Raw genomic sequence first — 20,312 nt, 5'->3', positions numbered from 1 at the left:
AGTCAGCCCATAGGAACATTCCCGAACACGGTCTGGACCCAACCCAACACTAGATTCCCTCCGGTTCCACCGCACCCGCACCATCCCCCCTCTAAGTGAGGGCTGCTCTGCCTTCCGTGGATGGGGGCCACACCACGGAGCCCCAAGACGGGCGTCTACACATGCCAGAACACTTCCACACATGCATCGGGACCCGTGCGATATTTCGGTGGCATAGCTATACCCCGAAGGCCACCCCGAATCCCAGTTGACCAGTAGATCTAGCCCTTTGACTTCCGTCGGACGGGCTTTGACCGGTGGACTCTTCCACCTGGTTGCAATAGGTCAGCCCATAGGAACATCCCCGAACACGGTTTGGACCCAACCCAACACTAGATTCCCTCCGGTTCCATCGCACCCGCACCATCCCCCCCTCTAAGTGACAGTTGCTCTGCCTTCCGTGGAGGGGGGCCACACCACGGAGCCCCAAGACGGGCGTTTACGCATGCCAGAACACTTTCACACATGCATCGGGACCCGTGCGATGTTTCGGTGGCATAGCTACACCCCGAAGGCCACCCTGAATCCTAGTTGACGAGTAGATCTAGCCCTTTGACTTTAGCCGGGCGGGCTTTGACCGGTGGACTCTTCCGCGTGGTTGTGATAGGACAGCCCATAGCAACATCCCCGAACACGGTTTGGACCCAACCCAACACTAGATTCCCTCCGGTTCAACTGCACCCGCACCATCTCCCCTCCAAGTGACGACGGCTCTGCCTTCCGTGGAGGGGGGCCACACCATGGAGCCCCAAGACGGGCGTCTACGCATGCCAGAACACTTCCACACATGCATCGGGACCCGTGTGATGTTTCGGTGGCATAGCTACACCCCGAAGGCCACCGCGAATCCCAGTTGACGAGTAGATCTAGCCCTTTGACTTTCGTCGGACGGGATTTGACCGGTGGACTCTTCCACCTGGTTGCGATAGGTCAGCCCATAGGAACATCCCCGAACATGGTTTGGACCCAACCCAACACTAGTTTCCCTCCGGTTCCACCGCACCCGCACCATCCCCCCTCCAAGTGATGGCGGCTCTGCCTTCCGCGGAGGGGGGCCACACCACGGAGCCCCAAGACGGGCGTCTACGCATGCCAGAACACTTTCACACATGCATCGGGACCCGTGCGATGTTTCGGTGGCATAGCTATACCCCAAAGGCCACCGCGAATCCCAGTTGACCAGTAGATCTAGCCCTATGACTTTCGCCGGATGGGCTTTGACCGGTGGACTCTTCCACCTGGTTGCGATAAGTCAGCCCATAGGAACATTCCCGAACACGGTCTGGACCCAACCCAACACTAGATTCCCTCCGGTTCCACCGCACCCGCACCATCCCCCCTCTAAGTGACGGCTGCTCTGCCTTCCGTGGAGGGGGGCCACACCATGGAGCCCCAAGACGGGCGTCTACGCATGCCAGAACACTTTCACACATGCATCGCGACCCATGCGATGTTTCGGTGGCATAGCTACACCCCGAAGGCCACCCCGAATCCCAGTTGACCAGTAGATCTAGCCCTTTGACTTTCACCGTACGGGCTTTGACCGGTGGACTCTTCCACCTGGTTGTGATAGGTCAGCCCATAGCAACATCCCCGAACACGGTTTGGACCCAAACCAACACTAGATTCCCTCCGGTTCCATCGCACCCGCACCATCCCCCCCTCTAAGTGACAGTTGCTCTGCCTTCCGTGGAGGGGGGCCACACCACGGAGCCCCAAGACGGGCGTTTACGCATGCCAGAACACTTTCACACATGCATCGGGACCCGTGCGATGTTCCGGTGGCATAGCTACACCCGAAGGCCACCGCGAATCCCAGTTGACCAATAGATCTAGCCCTTTGACTTTCGCCGGACGGGCTTTGACCGGTGGACTCTTCCACCTGGTTGCGATAAGTCAGCCCATAGCAACATCCCCGAACACGGTCTGGACCAAACCCAACACTAGATTCCCTCCGGTTCCACCGCACCCGCACCATCCCCCCTCCAAGTGACGGCGGCTCTGCCTTCCGTGGAGGGGGGCCACACCACGGAGCCCCACGATGGGTGTCTACGCATGCCAGAACACTTTCACACATGCATCGGGACCCGTGCGATGTTTCGGTGGCATAGCTACACCCCGAAGGCCACCCCGAATCCTAGTTGACGAGTAGATCTAGCCCTTTGACTTTCGCCGGGCGGGCTTTGACCGGTGGACTCTTCCGCCTAGTTGCGATAGGTTAGCCCATAGCAACATCCCCGAACACGGTTTGGACCCAACCCAACACCAGATTCCCTCCGGTTCCACCGCACCCGCACCATCCCCCCTCCAAGTGACGGCGGCTCTGCCTTCCGTGGAGGGGGCCACACCATGGAGCCCCAAGACGGGCGTCTACGCATGCCAGAACACTTCCACACATGCATCGGGACCCGTGTGATGTTTCGGTGGCATAGCTACACCCCGAAGGCCACCGTGAATCCCAGTTGACCAGTAGATCTAGCCCTTTTGACTTTCGTCGGGCGGGATTTGACCGGTGGACTCTTCCACCTGGTTGCGATAGGTCAGCCCATAGAAACATCCCCGAACACGGTCTGGACCCAACCCAACACTAGATTCCCTCCGGTTCGACCGCACCCGCACCATCCCCCCTCTAAGTGACGGCTGCTCTGCCTTCCGTGGAGGGAGGCCACACCACGGAGCCCCAAGACGGGCGTCTACACATGCCAGAACACTTTCACACATGCATCGGGACCCGTGCGATGTTTCGGTGGCATAGCTATACCCCGAAGGCCACCCCGAATCCCAGTTGACCAGTAGATCTAGCCCTTTGACTTTCGCCGGACGGGCTTTGACCGGTGGACTCTTCCACCTGGTTGCGATAAGTCAGCCCATAGGAACATTCCCGAACACGGTCTGGACCCAACCCAACACTAGATTCCCTCCGGTTCACCGCACCCGCACCATCCCCCCTCTAAGTGAGGGCTGCTCTGCCTTCCGTGGAGGGGGGCCACACCACGGAGCCCCAAGACGGGCGTCTACACATGCCAGAACACTTTCACACATGCATCGGGACCCGTGCGATGTTTCAGTGGCATAGCTATACCCCGAAGGCCACCCCGAATCCCAGTTGACCAGTAGATCTAGCCCTTTGACTTTCGTCGGACGGGCTTTGACTGGTGGACTCTTCCACCTGGTTGCGATAGGTCAGCCCATAGGAACATCCCCGAACACAGTCTGGACCCAACCCAACACTAGATTCCCTCCGGTTCCACCGCACCCGCACCATCCCCCCCTCTAACTGACGGCTGCTCTACCTTCTGTGGAGGGGGGCCACACCATGGAGCCCCAAGACGGGCGTCTACGCATGCCAGAACACTTCCACACATGCATCGGGACCCGTGCGATGTTTCGGTGGCATAGCTACACCCCGAAGGCCACCGCGAATCCCAGTTGACCAGTAGATCTAGCCCTTTGACTTTCGTCGGACGGGATTTGACCGGTGGACTCTTCCACCTGGTTGCGATAGGTCAGCCCATAGGAACATCCCCGAACATGGTTTGGACCCAACCCAACACTAGTTTCCCTCCGGTTCCACCGCACCCGCACCATCCCCCCTCCAAGTGATGGCGGCTCTGCCTTCCGCGGAGGGGGGCCACACCACGGAGCCCCAAGATGGGCGTCTACGCATGCCAGAACACTTTCACACATGCATCGGGACCCGTGCGATGTTTCGGTGGCATAGCTATACCCCAAAGGCCACCGCGAATCCCAGTTGACCAGTAGATCTAGCCCTATGACTTTCGCCGGATGGGCTTTGACCGGTGGACTCTTCCACCTGGTTGCGATAAGTCAGCCCATAGGAACATTCCCGAACACGGTCTGGACCAAACCCAACACTAGATTCCCTCCGGTTCCACCGCACCCGCACCATCCCCCCTCTAAGTGACGGCGGCTCTGCCTTCCGTGGAGGGGGGCCACACCACGGAGCCCCAAGACGGGCGTCTACACATGCCAGAACACTTTCACACATGCATCAGGACCCGTGCGATGTTTCGGTGGCATAGCTATACCCCGAAGGCCACCCCGAATCCCAGTTGACCAGTAGATCTAGCCCTTTGACTTTCGTCGGACGGGCTTTGACCGGTGGACTCTTCCGCCTGGTTGCGATAGGACAGCCCATAGCAACATCCCCGAACACGGTTTGGACCCAACCCAGCACTAGATTCCCTCCGGTTCAACCGCACCCGCACCATCCCCCCTCCAAGTGACGGCGGCTCTGCCTTCCGTGGAGGGGGGCCACACCATGGAGCCCCAAGACGGGCGTCTACGCATGCCAGAACACTTCCACACATGCATCGGGACCCGTGTGATGTTTCGGTGGCATAGCTACACCCCGAAGGCCACCGTGAATCCCAGTTGACTAGTAGATCTACCCCTTTGACTTTCGTCGGACGGGATTTGACCGGTGGACTCTTCCACCTGGTTGCGATAGGTCAGCCCATAGAAACATCCCCGAACACGGTCTGGACCCAACCCAACACTAGATTCCCTCCGGTTCGACCGCACCCGCACCATCCCCCCTCTAAGTGACGGCGGCTCTGCCTTCCGTGGAGGGAGGCCACACCACGGAGCCCCAAGACGGGCGTCTACGCATGCCAGAACACTTTCACACATGCATCGGGACCCGTGCGATGTTTCGGTGGCATAGCTATACCCCGAAGGCCACCCCGAATCCCAGTTGACCAGTAGATCTAGCCCTTTGACTTTCGCCGGACGGGCTTTGACCCGTGGACTCTTCCACCTGGTTGCGATAAGTCAGCCCATAGGAACATTCCCGAACACGGTCTGGACCCAACCCAACACTAGATTCCCTCCGGTTCCACCGCACCCGCACCATCCCTCCTCTTAGTGACGGCTGCTCTGCCTTCCGTGGAGGGGGGCCACACCACGGAGCCCCAAGATAGGCGTCTACACATGCCAGAACACTTTCACACATGCATCGGGACCCGTGCGATGTTTCAGTGGCATAGCTATACCCCGAAGGCCACCCCGAATCCCAGTTGACCAGTAGATCTAGCCCTTTGACTTTCGTCGGACGGGCTTTGACTGGTGGACTCTTCCACCTGGTTGCGATAGGTCAGCCCATAGGAACATCCCCGAACACAGTCTGGACCCAACCCAACACTAGATTCCCTCCGGTTCCACCGCACCCGCACCATCCCCCCCTCTAACTGACGGCTGCTCTACCTTCTGTGGAGGGGGGCCACACCACGGAGCCCCAAGACGGGTGTCTACGCATGCCAGAACACTTTCACATATGCATCGCGACCCATGCGATGTTTCGGTGGCATAGCTACACCCCGAAGGCCACCCCGAATCCCAGTTGACCAGTAGATCTAGCCCTTTGACTTTCACCGTACGGGCTTTGACCGGTGGACTCTTCCACCTGGTTGTGATAGGTCAGCCCATAGCAACATCCCCGAACACGGTTTGGACCCAACCCAACACTAGATTCCCTCCGGTTCCATCGCACCCGCACCATCCCCCCTCTAAGTGACAGTTGCTCTGCCTTCCGTGGAGGGGGGCCACACCACGGAGCCCCAAGACGGGCGTTTACGCATGCCAGAACACTTTCACACATGCATCGGGACCCGTGCGATGTTCCGGTGGCATAGCTACACCCGAAGGCCACCGCGAATCCCAGTTGACCAATAGATCTAGCCCTTTGACTTTCGCCGGACGGGCTTTGACCGGTGGACTCTTCCACCTGGTTGCGATAAGTCAGCCCATAGCAACATCCCCGAACACGGTCTGGACCAAACCCAACACTAGATTCCCTCCGGTTCCACCGCACCCGCACCATCCCCCCTCTAAGTGACGGCTGCTCTGCCTTCCGTGGAGGGGGGCCACACCACGAAGCCCCAAGACGGGCGTCTACACATGCCAGAACACTTTCACACATGCATCGGGACCCGTGCGATGTTTCGGTGGTATAGCTATACCCCGAAGGCCACCGCGAATCCTAGTTGACTAGTAGATCTAGCCCTTTGACTTTCGTCGGACGGGTTTTGACCGGTGGACTCTTCCACCTGGTTGCGATAGGTCAGCCTATAGGAACACTTTGGTGCAACATCTGGGCTGACCTTAGACAACCGGGTGGATACGTCTACTGCTCAAAGCCTGTCCGTGCAAAGTCAAAGGGGTTGATCCCGTGGTCAAACGCTACAGGGTTTGGCGGGACGGGGGCCCTACGGGGGTAGCAATGCCACCGGAGCGTCGCACCGGGACCTCATACAAGCCGCGTGCCGGGTGCCTACGCCTGCCACCATGCTTATATAACCGTAGGAGGGCCACCGTAACACCTGGCGGCATTGCTACCCCCCAGGTACCCCGTCCCGTCTAATCCTGACACAGACGACCGCCGGGTCTATCCCTTTGACTTTCGCTGGACGTAGTTTGACCGGTGGACCTTTTCACCTTGTTGTCATAGCCCAGCCATAGGTACACCCCCCAACACAGTCCCGGCACAACCCACCCCAAGATTCCCTCTGCGTCGGCCCGATGTGGCCATTCCCCCCCAGGGGCACGGCGGCATCGACCCCCGTGAGGGGGGAGGGGGCACACCCCGGAGCCGCGTGCCTGCGCCTGCCAATGTTTCCACAACCGTAGGAGGGCCCACCGCAACACCTGGCGGCATTGCTACCCCCCACAGGTACCCGGCCCGTCCCGTCTAACCTCTCCGTGACACGATGGAAGAAGGCCCGTGTGGGGGGCAATCGATATATGTTTTCTGTACATCTAAGTTAATGAAATTAGTATTGGAAAAAAATAAAAAATAATAAGAGAAAATACAAAAAATATAAAAATATTATTAGAAATCTATGCCTACGGCCTAGCCGTCGGCATAGCTACGGTGACGGAACGGTAGAGCCCTGGATCGATGACATGGCGTAGGGCGGGGATCAATGACGTGGCAAAAACGTGGGCCAGGCCTATGCCGACGGCCTAGCCGTCGGCATAGAAATGCCACCCCACGGGACCGGCGAACGACGCGGATCGATGACGTGGCGGCGTGGCGGATCGATGACGTCGGCGTAGATATGCCGACGGCCAGGCCGTCGGCGTAGCTATGCCGACGGCCACCGTTAGCCCATCGGCGTAGCCTGACGCCGTCAAACTGCCGTCGCCGCACGGGTAGACGGGCCACGTGATATGCCGACGGCCTGCTCTATGCCGACGTCCCGCGTCGGTATATTCGGAGAAACGCCGACGGCTTATCTATGCGGATGGCCCCCGTCGGCATAGATGGTTATACGCCGACGGCCTTTCTACGCCGACGGCTTTAGTTGGGCCGTCGGGGTAAGCCCATATATGCCGACGGGGGCCGTTGGCATAGATATGCCCGTCGGCAACTGCCTAAATTCTGGTAGTGACAGAACCTACCAGCGCCCAACTAGCCAGCATTTATTCCATGCATCCCCGCTCCCCTTCCTCCCACCTCAAGTACTAGCGCAGCGTCTCATCTCATCAAGTACGCAACAAACCATTCTCCCTCCCCCGGACGCTCGTTCTTCCCTTCTCTCCCGGACGCTAGTTCTTCTCCATCCACCTCCCCAACCCAAGGATCCTCACCAGGTGTCGCTGATGATCTTGTTCTTCCTCCCGTTGATTTTATGTTTACTTCTTCTTCTCGCTGCTGCGTTTTACTTGTTCACCAACGTAGATCCTGGAACAAATCCAGGAGCAACGTAGATCGACGGCATGCTAGCTCTGTCTCTGTCTCTCTCTCTCTCTCTCTCTCTCTCTCTCTCTCTCTCTCTCTCTCTCTCTCTTCTTGTTCTTCTTCTTCCTGTGTTTTACTTGTCCAGCATCGTAGATCCTGGAACGAATCGAGGAGCAACGTAGATCGGCGGCATGCTAGCTCTCTCTCTCTCTCTCTCTCTCTCTCTCTCTCTCTCTTCTTGTTCTTCTTCTTCCTGTGTTTTACTTATCCAGCAACGTCGATCCTGGAACGAAACTAATGTATCCTTTTCTCGTTATTACAGCATGGACCCAACAGCACCAGCGTTTAATCGGGTTGCTGCTCCAACAGTTGAGGATCTCGACCAACGCGCACTACTAATAAGGGATAAATTCAGTGCTGAGGGTTGGCTTTGTCCGCGTTGTTATCAAGTAAACAACCCCATAGACAACCTACTCTATAGGGTTCCAGCTTTCGAGTGTACTAATCCCGATAAGTGCAATGCTAAGGTCCTACTATTTCTTCCCTTAACCTTTTACATCTAATTTAATCTGAATTGCTTTTTTGCGGGTATTTATTTTTGTTTGACTGTACATCTAAATTTATTTTTTGCAGTGCCCTGGGACAGTTGAATTGAGCATTACTGACTGCATAATGAATACCGTCAGGACCAATTTTCTGATTAGAAGTCAAGGCGATAACCGTAAGTCTAAACTCTTGACACCTCTACTATATACTCTTTTGTACTCCTAGCGGCCTAGCAGTATGTACTTCCACGCCCTTCTCAGTCGGTTGCTGTTTAAAGGGTTTCCATGTTAATTAATTCCACAAGGCTAAACCAATATTCGTGCATTTTTTTTCTACTCCGTATGATGCATACACGCAAGACGCAACAATCTCCCATATTTTAGGGGAGCAGTGGTGCATAGATAATACTGAGGGGTGTATAGCAGTGGTGCTTTGTTTTCAAATGAGTATATACTGTTTCTTTTTGCACAAGCAGCTACTTTTTTAGATAATATACCACTTTTTTGCGTGAGGGAATATACTCTTTTGTGGAGTATATATTACGTTTTAGAGAGAGAGAGGTCCTTTTTAGGGGCATGAAATAAAAAAAATACTTATATCCCCAAAAAGAATTGTATACGTCATATAGAAAATTTGTGTTCATCCTTGGGAACACACATGATATATACATTATTGTGGAGTATATATGAACCATGTAATAAATCAATCTAAGAAGTAATCGAGCAATCAATTTTTTGTTAAGTACTATCACAAAGTTGAGCACATGTACACTTGCACTGTTAGGAGTGCTAGGGGCATATGGACAAACTATTCAAACAAACAATCAAGTAAAATTAATATATTTGTCATACTTAAGAGGAGGGTTCGTGCATACTAATAACACACCTATTTATACTGCATATAATGTGTATGGTTCCTCGTACTTTGTTGTTAATGTTTTCGCTTTTTGCAGGGAACTGCACAGCACATGCAGTCTTGGCCGGCATGGATGCTGCACTTAAAATCGAAGGGGCCCTCCGCGGCGTGCCTGTGTTACAGCCACTCAATGGTACAAGCCTATTAAGAGACTACCACCGCTTCTATCCGGATGGTGTTGGGCATGAAAGAGAGCGGGAATGGAGAGGATATCGCAGATACGAACAGTTGCTGAGGGTTGCCCAGGCGTTCGGAGTTGAGTATGTGTCTCCAATGAGAACAATCACAAGGGCGCTGAGACTGCAATCCTGGTTTCGACTGACAACTAGGCAGACTAGTATGGACTATCTAGTGCGCCTGATCGCTAATGGCTATCCGTTATTAGCCACCATGGAGATTGGTCGCTGGTTCAGAATGGCAGCGGATGGACACTTGTACATGGGGCCTCCTGCTGAATTTCCCGGTAATCATGCTGTGTTGCTGATCGGAAGCGTAGCACGACAAGTGGTGCTCCCAAATAACATAACCCGGCAGAGTGAGGTGGTTCCCAGCCTTCTTTTTAAGGCAAGGAACTCAAATGGGTCTACAGCTCACAGGTCTGCTGCACAAGGAGGTTATGGTGGGGATGTGTACCTATTGGCGCAGGATTTGGGTCCATACTTGTATGGATTTCGTATTGAGATCCCAACCTGGATGCTTCCTAATGATGCCCATGGTTTTGGGTACCGCCCGAGAAAAACGGATACCGGGCGGTTACCGCGTTTCTCGCCGCCCCACGAGAAATACCTATACCGAGCAAAAAATACCGAATTTTTTGAATAATTTGAATTTGAATTCTCAAGGTCTAATAAAGAAGTTTGTTTCTCATATGAGATAACTGTCTTGCTCTGGCGTAGTGGTAAGCATCTGTTATGCGCCTTGGGAGGTAGCTGGGTCGAGTCCTCCTTCCGCATTTTTGTTTGTTCTTTTTGTTATTTTTCAAAATAGACAGCCAAAAGGGAGAAAAAATGACAGCCCAATGACTTCAGTTCAAGATATTATTATATCTAATTTAAAATTGTTTGAATTCAAAATTCAATTTTAAATTTCGTCCGAAATTTATTCGGTATTTCTCGGTAACCGTGGTTACCAGGAATATCGCCCACCCACGAGAAAATTGGCCTATTTGGGATCCAAAACCTTGATGCCTGAGTCAGCACTGTCATCACCTACCTAACCTAGGTATGGAACAACACGTCTGCTTGGTGGAAAATGTTTCAGTTTGCGTTTGGTTGCTGAGACGTATGGTGGTCATGGTATCTTCTAGCCGTAGGTTATCTTATCCATATGGTGATCATGGTATCTTCTAGCCGTACTTTATCTTACCTGCGCTGTGTCGCAGTCCGGTCACTACTTGACCCTTGTATCAAACTCATTTTACCGTTCCTAGAACTTGTAAGGCCTCAGTTTAACCCGGGGTGTGAGTCCCGTTTCTAGAAAAACAAACATGTATGGTGATGCTGGCTGGCATTGTAATATTGACAATTGATCTCTGTCTAGTTACTATTTGATTGTAGCCTTTGTCAACAATATTTGCAAGCAACCTGAGTAGTCTTGTTTTGTTTTGTTATGTTCTTTTATAGTACTACAAGAGATTTTTCTTCTCCTGACATATATTTGCGCTTTTATCCATTTTCTACTACGTATTCATGTATATAACTTTTCCTTTCTTATGTTCGTTTTTAACATTTCTAAATTTGATTCTTGTTCTGCTAAAGAATTTGAAGTTGCCGCAAAATAATACAGAAACCGGAACATCAATACTCATTTTTGTCCCAAATCCTTTTTGTGAATACGCGACGCTTGCTTATCTTTCCATTGATAGAAGAAGAAAGAGTGACTATAAGGGATGGTACAACACATGGCACGGCCTAAACAGAGGAAACGACACGACAAAACTTGTCTAGCCCTGAGAAGCAGCACAGACTGTTCGCACATGAACACGTCACCGTGTACCCTCGGCGTCGAGCGCGATACGCCAGACACGTCGCCGAAGGAGGCTCACCGGAATCGCGATACGCAAGACAATCCGGCGAATACTTTTGAAGACCTGACACCCCACGCGGCCGGGAGAGACCCTGTCTAGACGCACGGCGGTGATGGGCTGCCCTATGTCGGTTCGCCCGCCCCTAGGACTTCGTAGATCGAAGCTCTCCGAAGCGAAGAACACCGATGAACGAGAAGCAGAAAACTAGGGTAGGAGACAAAAGTTTGTAGATGAGTTTTTGCGATTGTGTGTTGTTGTTTCAATCGGCCATCACCCCTCATGTATATAAGAGGCGGCTTGACTTTCCGTGCAAGAAAAAGTTATAATTCACGTCCAAAACCCTAGTTTGAGTCCAACTCAAAATCCGAACTTTCCAAAACTGTTCGGTTTACAACCTGGCTGCACCTTGCGGGTCAATTTTGTGGCAGTAAACGACCTCTGATGAAAATGCGGCCAAAAGAATATTTACTCGTTTCGACGAGGCGAACAACTTTCATGTTGAACATTTTTAAATTTGAGGCCATATTCAGGGCCAAATTGCTCGCGCAAAACAGCTACTTATTCACGCAGCTCATCAGACATACCCACATGTGTGTCTCGTTCCGGGCGTCATATTTTGCCCACTGGAGCGTCGCGCTGTGCGGGCTCTAACTTTTTCATATGACCTCAAATTGGGACAATCTTTATATCAAAATCGATCGTTTCGTCGAGAAAAAGACAATTCGTGTAAATAAGTTTTCCATATGGGGCCGTCTTGGGGGCGTAATAAACCGCAAAGTGTTCTAAATACAAAATCTCAGTAGTTCGAACACATTTTCGGCCTTAGAGATGAGATTGGATGGCTATGGGTCAAATATGAAAGTTTCTCCTTTCGATGATACGAAACTTTATCACTTTGAGCACTTTTCTATTTGAGGCCTTCTTAAATACTAGTCAATATGTACGTGCAATGCACATTAATTTGAAAATATATTAAGTGCATGCGGATATTGAGTAGACTATTATTTGTGTGTAATTATGTGATTAGCACTATATTTGGCATGAAATTAACTGCACGCTAAACGTGTTGAGCGCCCGACATTGAAGCAGTTTAGGTCGTCGAATTGACATGATTTGATGGCCGAGATTAATTGGATCTGCCTTTTTGGGTCTTTATATTTTACTAATAATAATGTACGTATTAGGTAGGATATTAGTTGCATATATTAGGTAAGATATATCTGTTGCACGTTGGTAATTGGTAAGATATCAATTACTTTTTGTGGAAATGGTAGGATATTAATTACATGGCAGATTTCATGGGATAGCGTTGAGTCAAAATGTGTTTATAACCAATGGCAGTGGTGGGTAATTAGAGCGTTAAACGTGTTTGGTGCTCAACGTTGGAGCAATTTGAACCGCTAGATAACATGATTTGACGGTCGAGATGGTTTGGATCCGCCCCTTTGGGTCTTTTATATTGATATAGATATTTTTGACAATGCCAAAATCTGGTGTCAACACATGCCCCTGTTTTTCGGCAAAACTTGCGCGCCAAAAAATAATTGGCAATGTATTCATTCTAAGGACGATGTTAACACTCCATCGGCCATTTATATTTCTTAGGACGATAACTATTTATCGGCCATGATTTATCCTAAGGGCGATAGTTATTTATCGGTCATTTATTCTTCTTAGGGCGATAATCATGTATCGGCCATCTTTATGCTAAGGGCGATAGTTATATATCGGCCGTTGCCTATCTAGGCTTCTTGCCGCACACTTGGATGGTATTTTTTTAAATATTTTCCATTGAGAGCTCGAGGTAACAATGTCCCTTGTACGGATTCCACCAAATATGAGTTTCCAGGAACTACTCTTGTAATCTTAAAAGGACCTTCCCAACTTGGAGACCACTTCCCAGATTTTCTGTCTTTCGAACCAATTGGTAGAATCACTTTCCACATGAGATCGCCAACTTGAAAACTCTTCAACTTGACCTTTTTATTGTAAGCTTTAGCCACCCTCAACTTATCTCTCTCTATGGCCTTCAAAGCAGCCAGACGTTTATCGGCGACCTCATCAATATTGTCCATCATCAAGTTATAAAAGTCCACCGCCGATAAATCATTTTGTTTGGCTATTCTCAAAGCATTCAAATTCACTTCCACTGATAAAACGACCTCTTGACCATATACAAGCTCATATGGAGTTACCATTGTAGCACCATGCCTTGAGATTCTGTGTGCCCACAAAGCTTCCGACAATAGCTCATGCCATCTCCTTGGATTATTCTCAATCATCTTCTTGATGAGCTTGATCAATATTTTATTACTAGACTCAGCTTGTCCATTGGCTTGGGCATAATATGGAGAGGAATTGAGCAACTTTATCTTATATGATTCGGCAAATTCTCTAATTTGATGTGACATAAAGGATGAACCTTGGTCTGTAGTTAATATTTGAGGAATGTCGAATCTATGAATAATACGCTCAGTTATGAATTGAATTACCTCTGTATGCATCATATTTTTGAGTGGTATTGTTTCAGACCATTTAGTGAAATAATCAGTTGCCACCAACACGAACCGATGCCCCTTTGAAGAAGAAGGATGAATCTCTCCAATAAAGTCTAATCCCCAACCTCTAAACGGTAACGGCTTGATAATAGGATGTAACATAGCAGCGGGAGCCAGCTCAATATCACCAAACTTTTGACAAGTTTCACATCCTATAAAATACCGGAAGCAATCATTTACCATCATCGGCCAATAAAACCCAGCACATCGTAATAACCATTTCATCTTGGGAGCCGACTGATGAGTGCCACAAATACCTTCATGGACCTCTCCCATAGCAACTCTCGCTTGGTCCTCGTCCAAGCACTTTAAAAGAACATCATCAACTGTTCGACGATAGAGATCATTGTTGGTGTCAAAACCGGCGGATCTCGGGTAGGGGGTCCCGAACTGTGCGTCTAGGCGGATGGTAACAGGAGACAAGGGACACAAAGTTTTACCCAGGTTCGGGCCCTCTTGATGGAGGTAAAACCCTACGTCCTGCTTGACTAATATTGATGATATGGGTAGTACAAGAGTAGATCTACCATGAGATCAAGGAGGCTAAACCCTAGAAGCCAGCCTATGGTATGATTGTTGTATGTTGAGGTTGTCCTACGGACTAAAACCCTCCGGTTTATATAGACACCGGAGAGGGTTAGGGTTACACAAAGTCGGTTACAATGGTAGGAGATCTGAATATCCGCATCGCCAAGCTTGCCTTCCACGCCAAGGAAAGTCCCATCCGGACACGGGACGAAGTCTTCAATCTTGTATCTTCATAGTCCTGGAGTCCGGCTGAAGGTATAGTCCGGCCATCCGAACACCCCCTAATCCAGGACTCCCTCAGTAGCCCCTGAACCAGGCTTCAATGACGACGAGTCCGACACGCAGATTGTCTTCGACATTGCAAGGCGGGTTCCTCCTCCAAGTTCTTCATAAAAGATCGTAAACACTAAGGATAGTGTCCGGCTCTACAAAATAAGTTTCCACATATTGCCATAGAGAGAATAATATTAACACAAATCTAATCTGCTGACGTATTCCGTAGCATGACATCACGCTACGGTCAAGTCCTTTACTCGAATCATTTTTACTTCCCCACCTCAGCGTATTTTGCGAGGCGGTTTCCTTGGCACGTCTTGTCAAAGAAGAGATCGTGTCCCCTTTATTTACGGGATTCTCATCAATACGGGTGTGCGTAACCCAATCGTGCCCGTTAGCATGTTTTCTCGATTAAAGGTGAGTCCCAAACGGTTACGGGGAGGGCTCTTGGTATTCAACCTCTTATAAAGAGACCAAGGCCTTACTCCTTTCTTTCAATCTCAAACGAGTTCGCCCGTCGCCTCGAGTTCCAACACCCTAGGCTCTAGATTTCAGGCGCTTCGGACCTTCGACAATGTCCGGTTCCGACCTTCAAGGCCGATGGATACCCTCCTCCGTCACGGAGGAGGTTGTGCTAAAGTTGAGAGAGGACAAGTTCTTGACCGGCAAAATTTCGCATAGGCTGCCCGCTCAAGGGCAGGCTATTCCCAGTCCTCAGCCTGGTGAGAGCGTGGTGTTCGTGTCTCACTTCCTTCGGGGGTTAGGCTTCCCAATGGATCCCTTCGTGAGGGGGCTGATGTTCTATTACGGGCTGGAATTCCACGACTTAGCTCCGGAGTCCATCCTCCATATTTCCTCATTTATCGTCGCGTGTGAAGCATTCCTCCGTGTTACTCCTCACTTCGGATTATGGCTCAAGACCTTTAAAGTAGAGCCGAAGATGATTAAGGGACAACACGCAGAGTGCGGAGGCGCTGTTATAAGCAAGAACGCTGATGCTCCATGGCCCGAGGGCTCTTTTCAAGAGGAGCTCGGCTTATGGCAACGGGAGTGGTTCTATATCACCGCTCCCAGGGGCACCAAGTGGGTGGCGCTGCCTGCCTTTCGCTCAGGTCCCCCACAGCAGCTAGGGTCGTGGGCCAATAAAGGCCTAGACTGGGGGCCATCTAAGGACGTGCCCTTGTTGCAGGGCCGCATCAGGGATCTCTTAGAAAGAGACCTCAGCTTGGTCAAAGTGACGCAAGTCATGCTGATCCGCCGAACCCTGCCCGGCAAACGTCGCTCCCTTCGTCTGTGGGAGTTTAATCCGGAGGGACCGCGAGCTCTCCAGCATTTTATGGGTGCTACGCCCACGGAGATGTATAAACTGTTCTTCGGATCACAAGCAATGTGTCCGGATTTGACCGAGGACGCAGGTCTAAACTGCAATCGCCCGGATACTCAAGTAAGTAGCCTTGTGCCCGGACTCGCTATCCGTATACTTGTCATAAACTTGCCCCTAAAAAGAGTTGTCCTTTTAAACAGGAGTGGATAGCGAAAGCAAAGCTAATCAGGTGTCCGGCTCCCCTCCCCGAGACCAGGCCGGATCCCGTGCTGGTCAGGATGTTGAAGATTATGCCTTGGGAGAAAAGCAAGGGAGGGGACAAGGAGACTTCGGTCTCCTCGAAGGAGGCTGTTCCGAAGGGAGGAACCGACAATTCCTCTCCTCAGGGGAAGAAGAGGGCCGCCTCTGACGACCCGGAGACCGTGGCCTCAAACCGGGGGAAAAAATCCTCGTCAGAGGGTCCCACGCCGGGGGGTACCTCGGCCGAATTATGCCCTCAAGGGGATCAGCCCTCCAGTGAGCCGTAAGTAGAGAAAGATTTTATTCTTGAAAGGTGAGAGAAATCCTTGCTTTATATCTGAGAAAAGTAACAGAGAATTTACCTTGTAGTTCGGACCTCCGCCCTTCTCAGCAGAGGTCGTCTTCGGGGGACCTTCTTCCGAAAATGATGGAGAGTGGAACGCCTCCCCCTGCCGTATCGCCTAGCGAGGCGGGAGACCCTGAGGTGTCGTCGCGGAGGGTTTCTCCGAATCCGGCAGGGGCGGAAGGTATCCATATGGCCCCCCAAGGTTCTCCGCGTCCGACTTTCGAAAGAGGCCATAGGACGAGTCCGGCACCGCCCGGTGCGCGGTCGGAGGAGCTGAAGAATCTGCTAGGGCGAGCCTCTATCTCAGCGGAGCACCGTGCATTGATGGGCACGGTGATTGAAAGGATTTCGTCCGTGGAAAGCGGTTTGCACGAGGCCGTCAGAAGTTTACTGACAAGTTTTGAGGTAAGTGAAATAATGTACACTTTTTGACAGTTGCTCATAAATAAGATGCGCCCTGTGTAGATAGTAGCCCCTGAGACTCTGTGCGTTGTCAAAAGTGACGGCGCGCAGAGGATCATAATCCCAGGTCTAAAATGTCGCCTTTGTATATAGGTGGCGAAGTGTCCGGAATCCAGTCGGACTGATGAATTTGCCGAGCTAAAGCGGCAACTTGACGTGGCAGATGCCGACATCGCGCTCGTCAACAAGCGGCTTGATGAGGCACAAGGTATGTAATTCCTCGGGCAGCACCTGGTAAGAGGAGCTTTATGCCAGTATCTTACATCGTGTATGCTTGACGCAGATGGTGCAGCCGCCGTGGAGAGTCTTCGGGCGGAACTTGCCCGAGCCAAGGAACAAGCCCGAAAAAGTGATGCGGCTGCCGAGAAGGCCCTTGAAGAGCTGAGAGCCGAACAGGCTGCTCACTGCCGAAGCAAGAAAGAGATGTCCGAGATGGCCGTGAAGCTAAAAAGCGCTGCTGACCGTTGCAAGCTTCTTGAAAAAGAAGACCGGGCGGAGCAGACGGACTTGAAGAAGGCCGTTGCCGATGCCAAGGATGCTCGCTCTGCAATGAGAGCTGCGAAGGAGGAGCTGCGTTAGGCCGGAGAAATCGCGGCTGGAAAGCCCTATATGCTGCGGAGGAAGTTTTGTGATCCTAAGCATGCTCCGTTGGACCGACTGTGGAGTACGGCGGACACCTATCTGGATTTGGCGGCAAGTGCTGCTGATGCGACCGAACACTTCCGAGATCAGAAAGATTGCGAAGTGGAGAAACTCTTCTGGTCGCAGTTCCACAATCCAGAGCGTCCACTATAAGTGGCCGATCGCCTGGCCGAATGGGCCGAGCTGAATAGGTTGTCTGGACTCGCCATGAAGTGCGCCATGAGTCATTTGTGGCCGGAGAGATCGGAGCCAAAGAGTTATTTCAGCTTGGTGCAACAATTCCTTGGTATGGTGCCGCGTATTAATGCAATGAAGAGGTCAACATGTATAGAGGGTGCGCGGATGGCTCTTGCCCATGTCAAGACATACTGGGCGGAAATGGAGACCACCGCTGTTGCATCCCGAGATTCGGACGGAAGCCGAGTACCTGCCGAGCACTATTTTCAGGAAGTTATGCAAGGCGCTCGTGTAATAGAGACGCAGTGCTCGAAGGATGCTATCTTTGAATAGCATATGCGATTGTAAAACTATATTTTGATAAATTATAGGAACTTTTTATACTTGTGCCTGCAAGTATTTTAACACCTCCTGTGCGGCCGTTTATATAAAATCTGAAAGATGGCAGTCGTCGGCTTCAGCCCCCACGCACATAATGCCGGGGTGTTCGCAGAAGGCGCGTTTTCACACTTAATCCAACGCCTTGGTCCTACAAAGGAGGTGATAGCGCAGCGAACTAGGCAATCGGACTATAATGCTTTATCACTTTCACTTAGCCATAGGAGCTTGACAGTGAGGCTACTTAGATAGGCCCTGGTGGCGACTGCGCTCGCCCGAATTCGGGGCGCGTATGTGCCTGGCCGGGAAATGACCCTTCGTTAAAGCGGAGGAATCCTATAGATTCCGGTAGGTCATCGAGTGGCTGACCAGTCTCACGCTATATCATGACAGTTAGTTTTCGGCTTTCTCCACTGAGGTGCTCGCCTGGCCGAACCAGGGCACAATCGCAGTAGTTCTCCTGGTGCTACCTTAGCCGATAGAGTGGAACATAAGGCAGCCGAACACAAGAGCCGGGCAACCCAACATTTGACCAAAGACATGATTCGGAGCTGATGCATATAAGGCCAAAACTCGCAACGCTGAACACTCCCCAAGGCATTCGGTCTTTATGAGTGCGGGCGAGACAACGCCCTTTATTAAAAGCCCCTAGTGTCCAGGTACACGCAAATAATTCTGACGTGGCCACATGCCAAGACGCCAGCCTCCTCCTTGGTTATACCAGAGAAAACCAGGGGATGTGTATCAACAAGAGACAATAAAAAAGGTTTACGCAGGGTCTTAATCTGAAAAGAATCCTTGGAACGGGTCCCTACTGCACGTCTGCGCCTGTGTCTCCATTGTGCCGTATCCTGGATGGGCGCAGCACGATGTTCATCTGTAAAAGAGAGAAACTTAGTTGAAAAGAGGTCGTGCCGAACAGAAGTTTATATAAAATAAAAAGTAGAAATTGAAATGGGTAAAATTGAGCTTGATTGTCTCTTATTTTATATGTGTGGAGCCCCTAGAGCAGAGGTGTACGGCTATTAAGCCTTTATTAATGATATTTTTGTGCCGGACTTGTCTATCCGTGTCCGTGGTTTTAATGACCTGTTCAGATGTTTTGGCTGGTGAAGCCATTTTATTGTGGGGCTGTTAAAGCGGCCGCACAATCCTCCGCTCGGGGGAGGCGCACTCAATGCTTCCCCTTCAAAGAGATGATGCCTCGTGGACCAGGCATCTTAAGCGTAAGAGATGCATAATGCGGTATTGCGTTAAAGCGGGCGAAAGCTTCGCGTCCCAGCAGTGCTTGATAGCGACTTGAGAATGGGACGATGTGGAAAGTCAGCTTTTCACGACGGAAGTTATCGGTAGAGACGAATATAACTTCGAGCCGGAGAAAACCCATACAATGGGTGTCCGGACCTGGCGTTACCCCTTGAAAGGAGGTTTTGCTGTGGCGAATTCTTGTTGGGTCTATCCCCATGTGGCGGATTGTGTCCTGATATATCAGGTTTAGACCGCTGCCGCCGTCCATCAGGACATTTGTAAATTGGAGTCCGCCAATTATTGGATTGAGTACCAAGGTAGTCCAACCTGTGTTCCTGATACTTCTAGAATAATCCAGATGATTGAAGATTATTGGTTTTGACAACTAGTGGCGAGACTCCGTTGGGGTAGGCCGTATGGCGCGTACCTTTATGGGCGCCGCACGTTTTGTTATGTGAAGTATGTTTACTGTTTTTACTTCTTGTGGAAAATTCTTTTGTTTCCTGGTGCTCTGCTTTTGGGATTCGTCATCGTCTTCGCTTGGTGTGTCGAGCCCCTTGTGTTCGGCGTTGAGTTTGCCAGATTGTTTGAAAACCCAACAATCTCTGTGGGTATGGTTAGCAGGCTTCCCGGGAGTACTGTGTATTTGACATATCCTGTCCAAGATTTTGTTTAGGTTGGATAAATCATCTCTGTTATCCTGGAGGGGCGCCTTTTTCTGATTCTGCCGTGAGCTTTTGAATCCGGCGTTGACTGCCGTGCTCTTCGGACTGTTTTCCTTAGTCCGGCGACGATCCTTGTTGCATTGCGGTTTTCCGTTTCCATCCCTAGTTTCGGATGTACTTGGGTCGCTGGTGCTACATCTTGCCAACCAGCTGTCCTCTCCTGCGCAAAAGCGGGTCATG

At 51.1% G+C, this 20,312-nt stretch overlaps 1 protein-coding gene across 1 annotated transcript; it reads left to right on the top strand.

Annotated features, from left to right (window-relative positions):
* Positions 1–8,064: 8,064 nt before the first annotated feature.
* Positions 8,065–10,508, top strand: LOC125506623 (uncharacterized). Its single transcript, XM_048671412.2, has 4 exons — positions 8,065–8,268; positions 8,375–8,462; positions 9,240–9,924; positions 10,463–10,508. Exons 1-4 carry the CDS (start codon positions 8,065–8,067, stop codon positions 10,506–10,508), a joined length of 1,023 nt encoding a protein of 340 aa, XP_048527369.2.
* Positions 10,509–20,312: the final 9,804 nt, after the last annotated feature.

Source organism: Triticum urartu, chromosome 5A (genome assembly GCF_056163025.1).
Source record: "Triticum urartu cultivar PI428250 chromosome 5A, HENAU_Tu73, whole genome shotgun sequence".
In the NCBI taxonomy this organism is placed as follows: domain Eukaryota; kingdom Viridiplantae; phylum Streptophyta; class Magnoliopsida; order Poales; family Poaceae; genus Triticum; species Triticum urartu.
The sequence above is the reverse complement of the archived record's forward strand: the minus strand, read 5'-3'. Positions and strand labels throughout refer to the sequence as shown.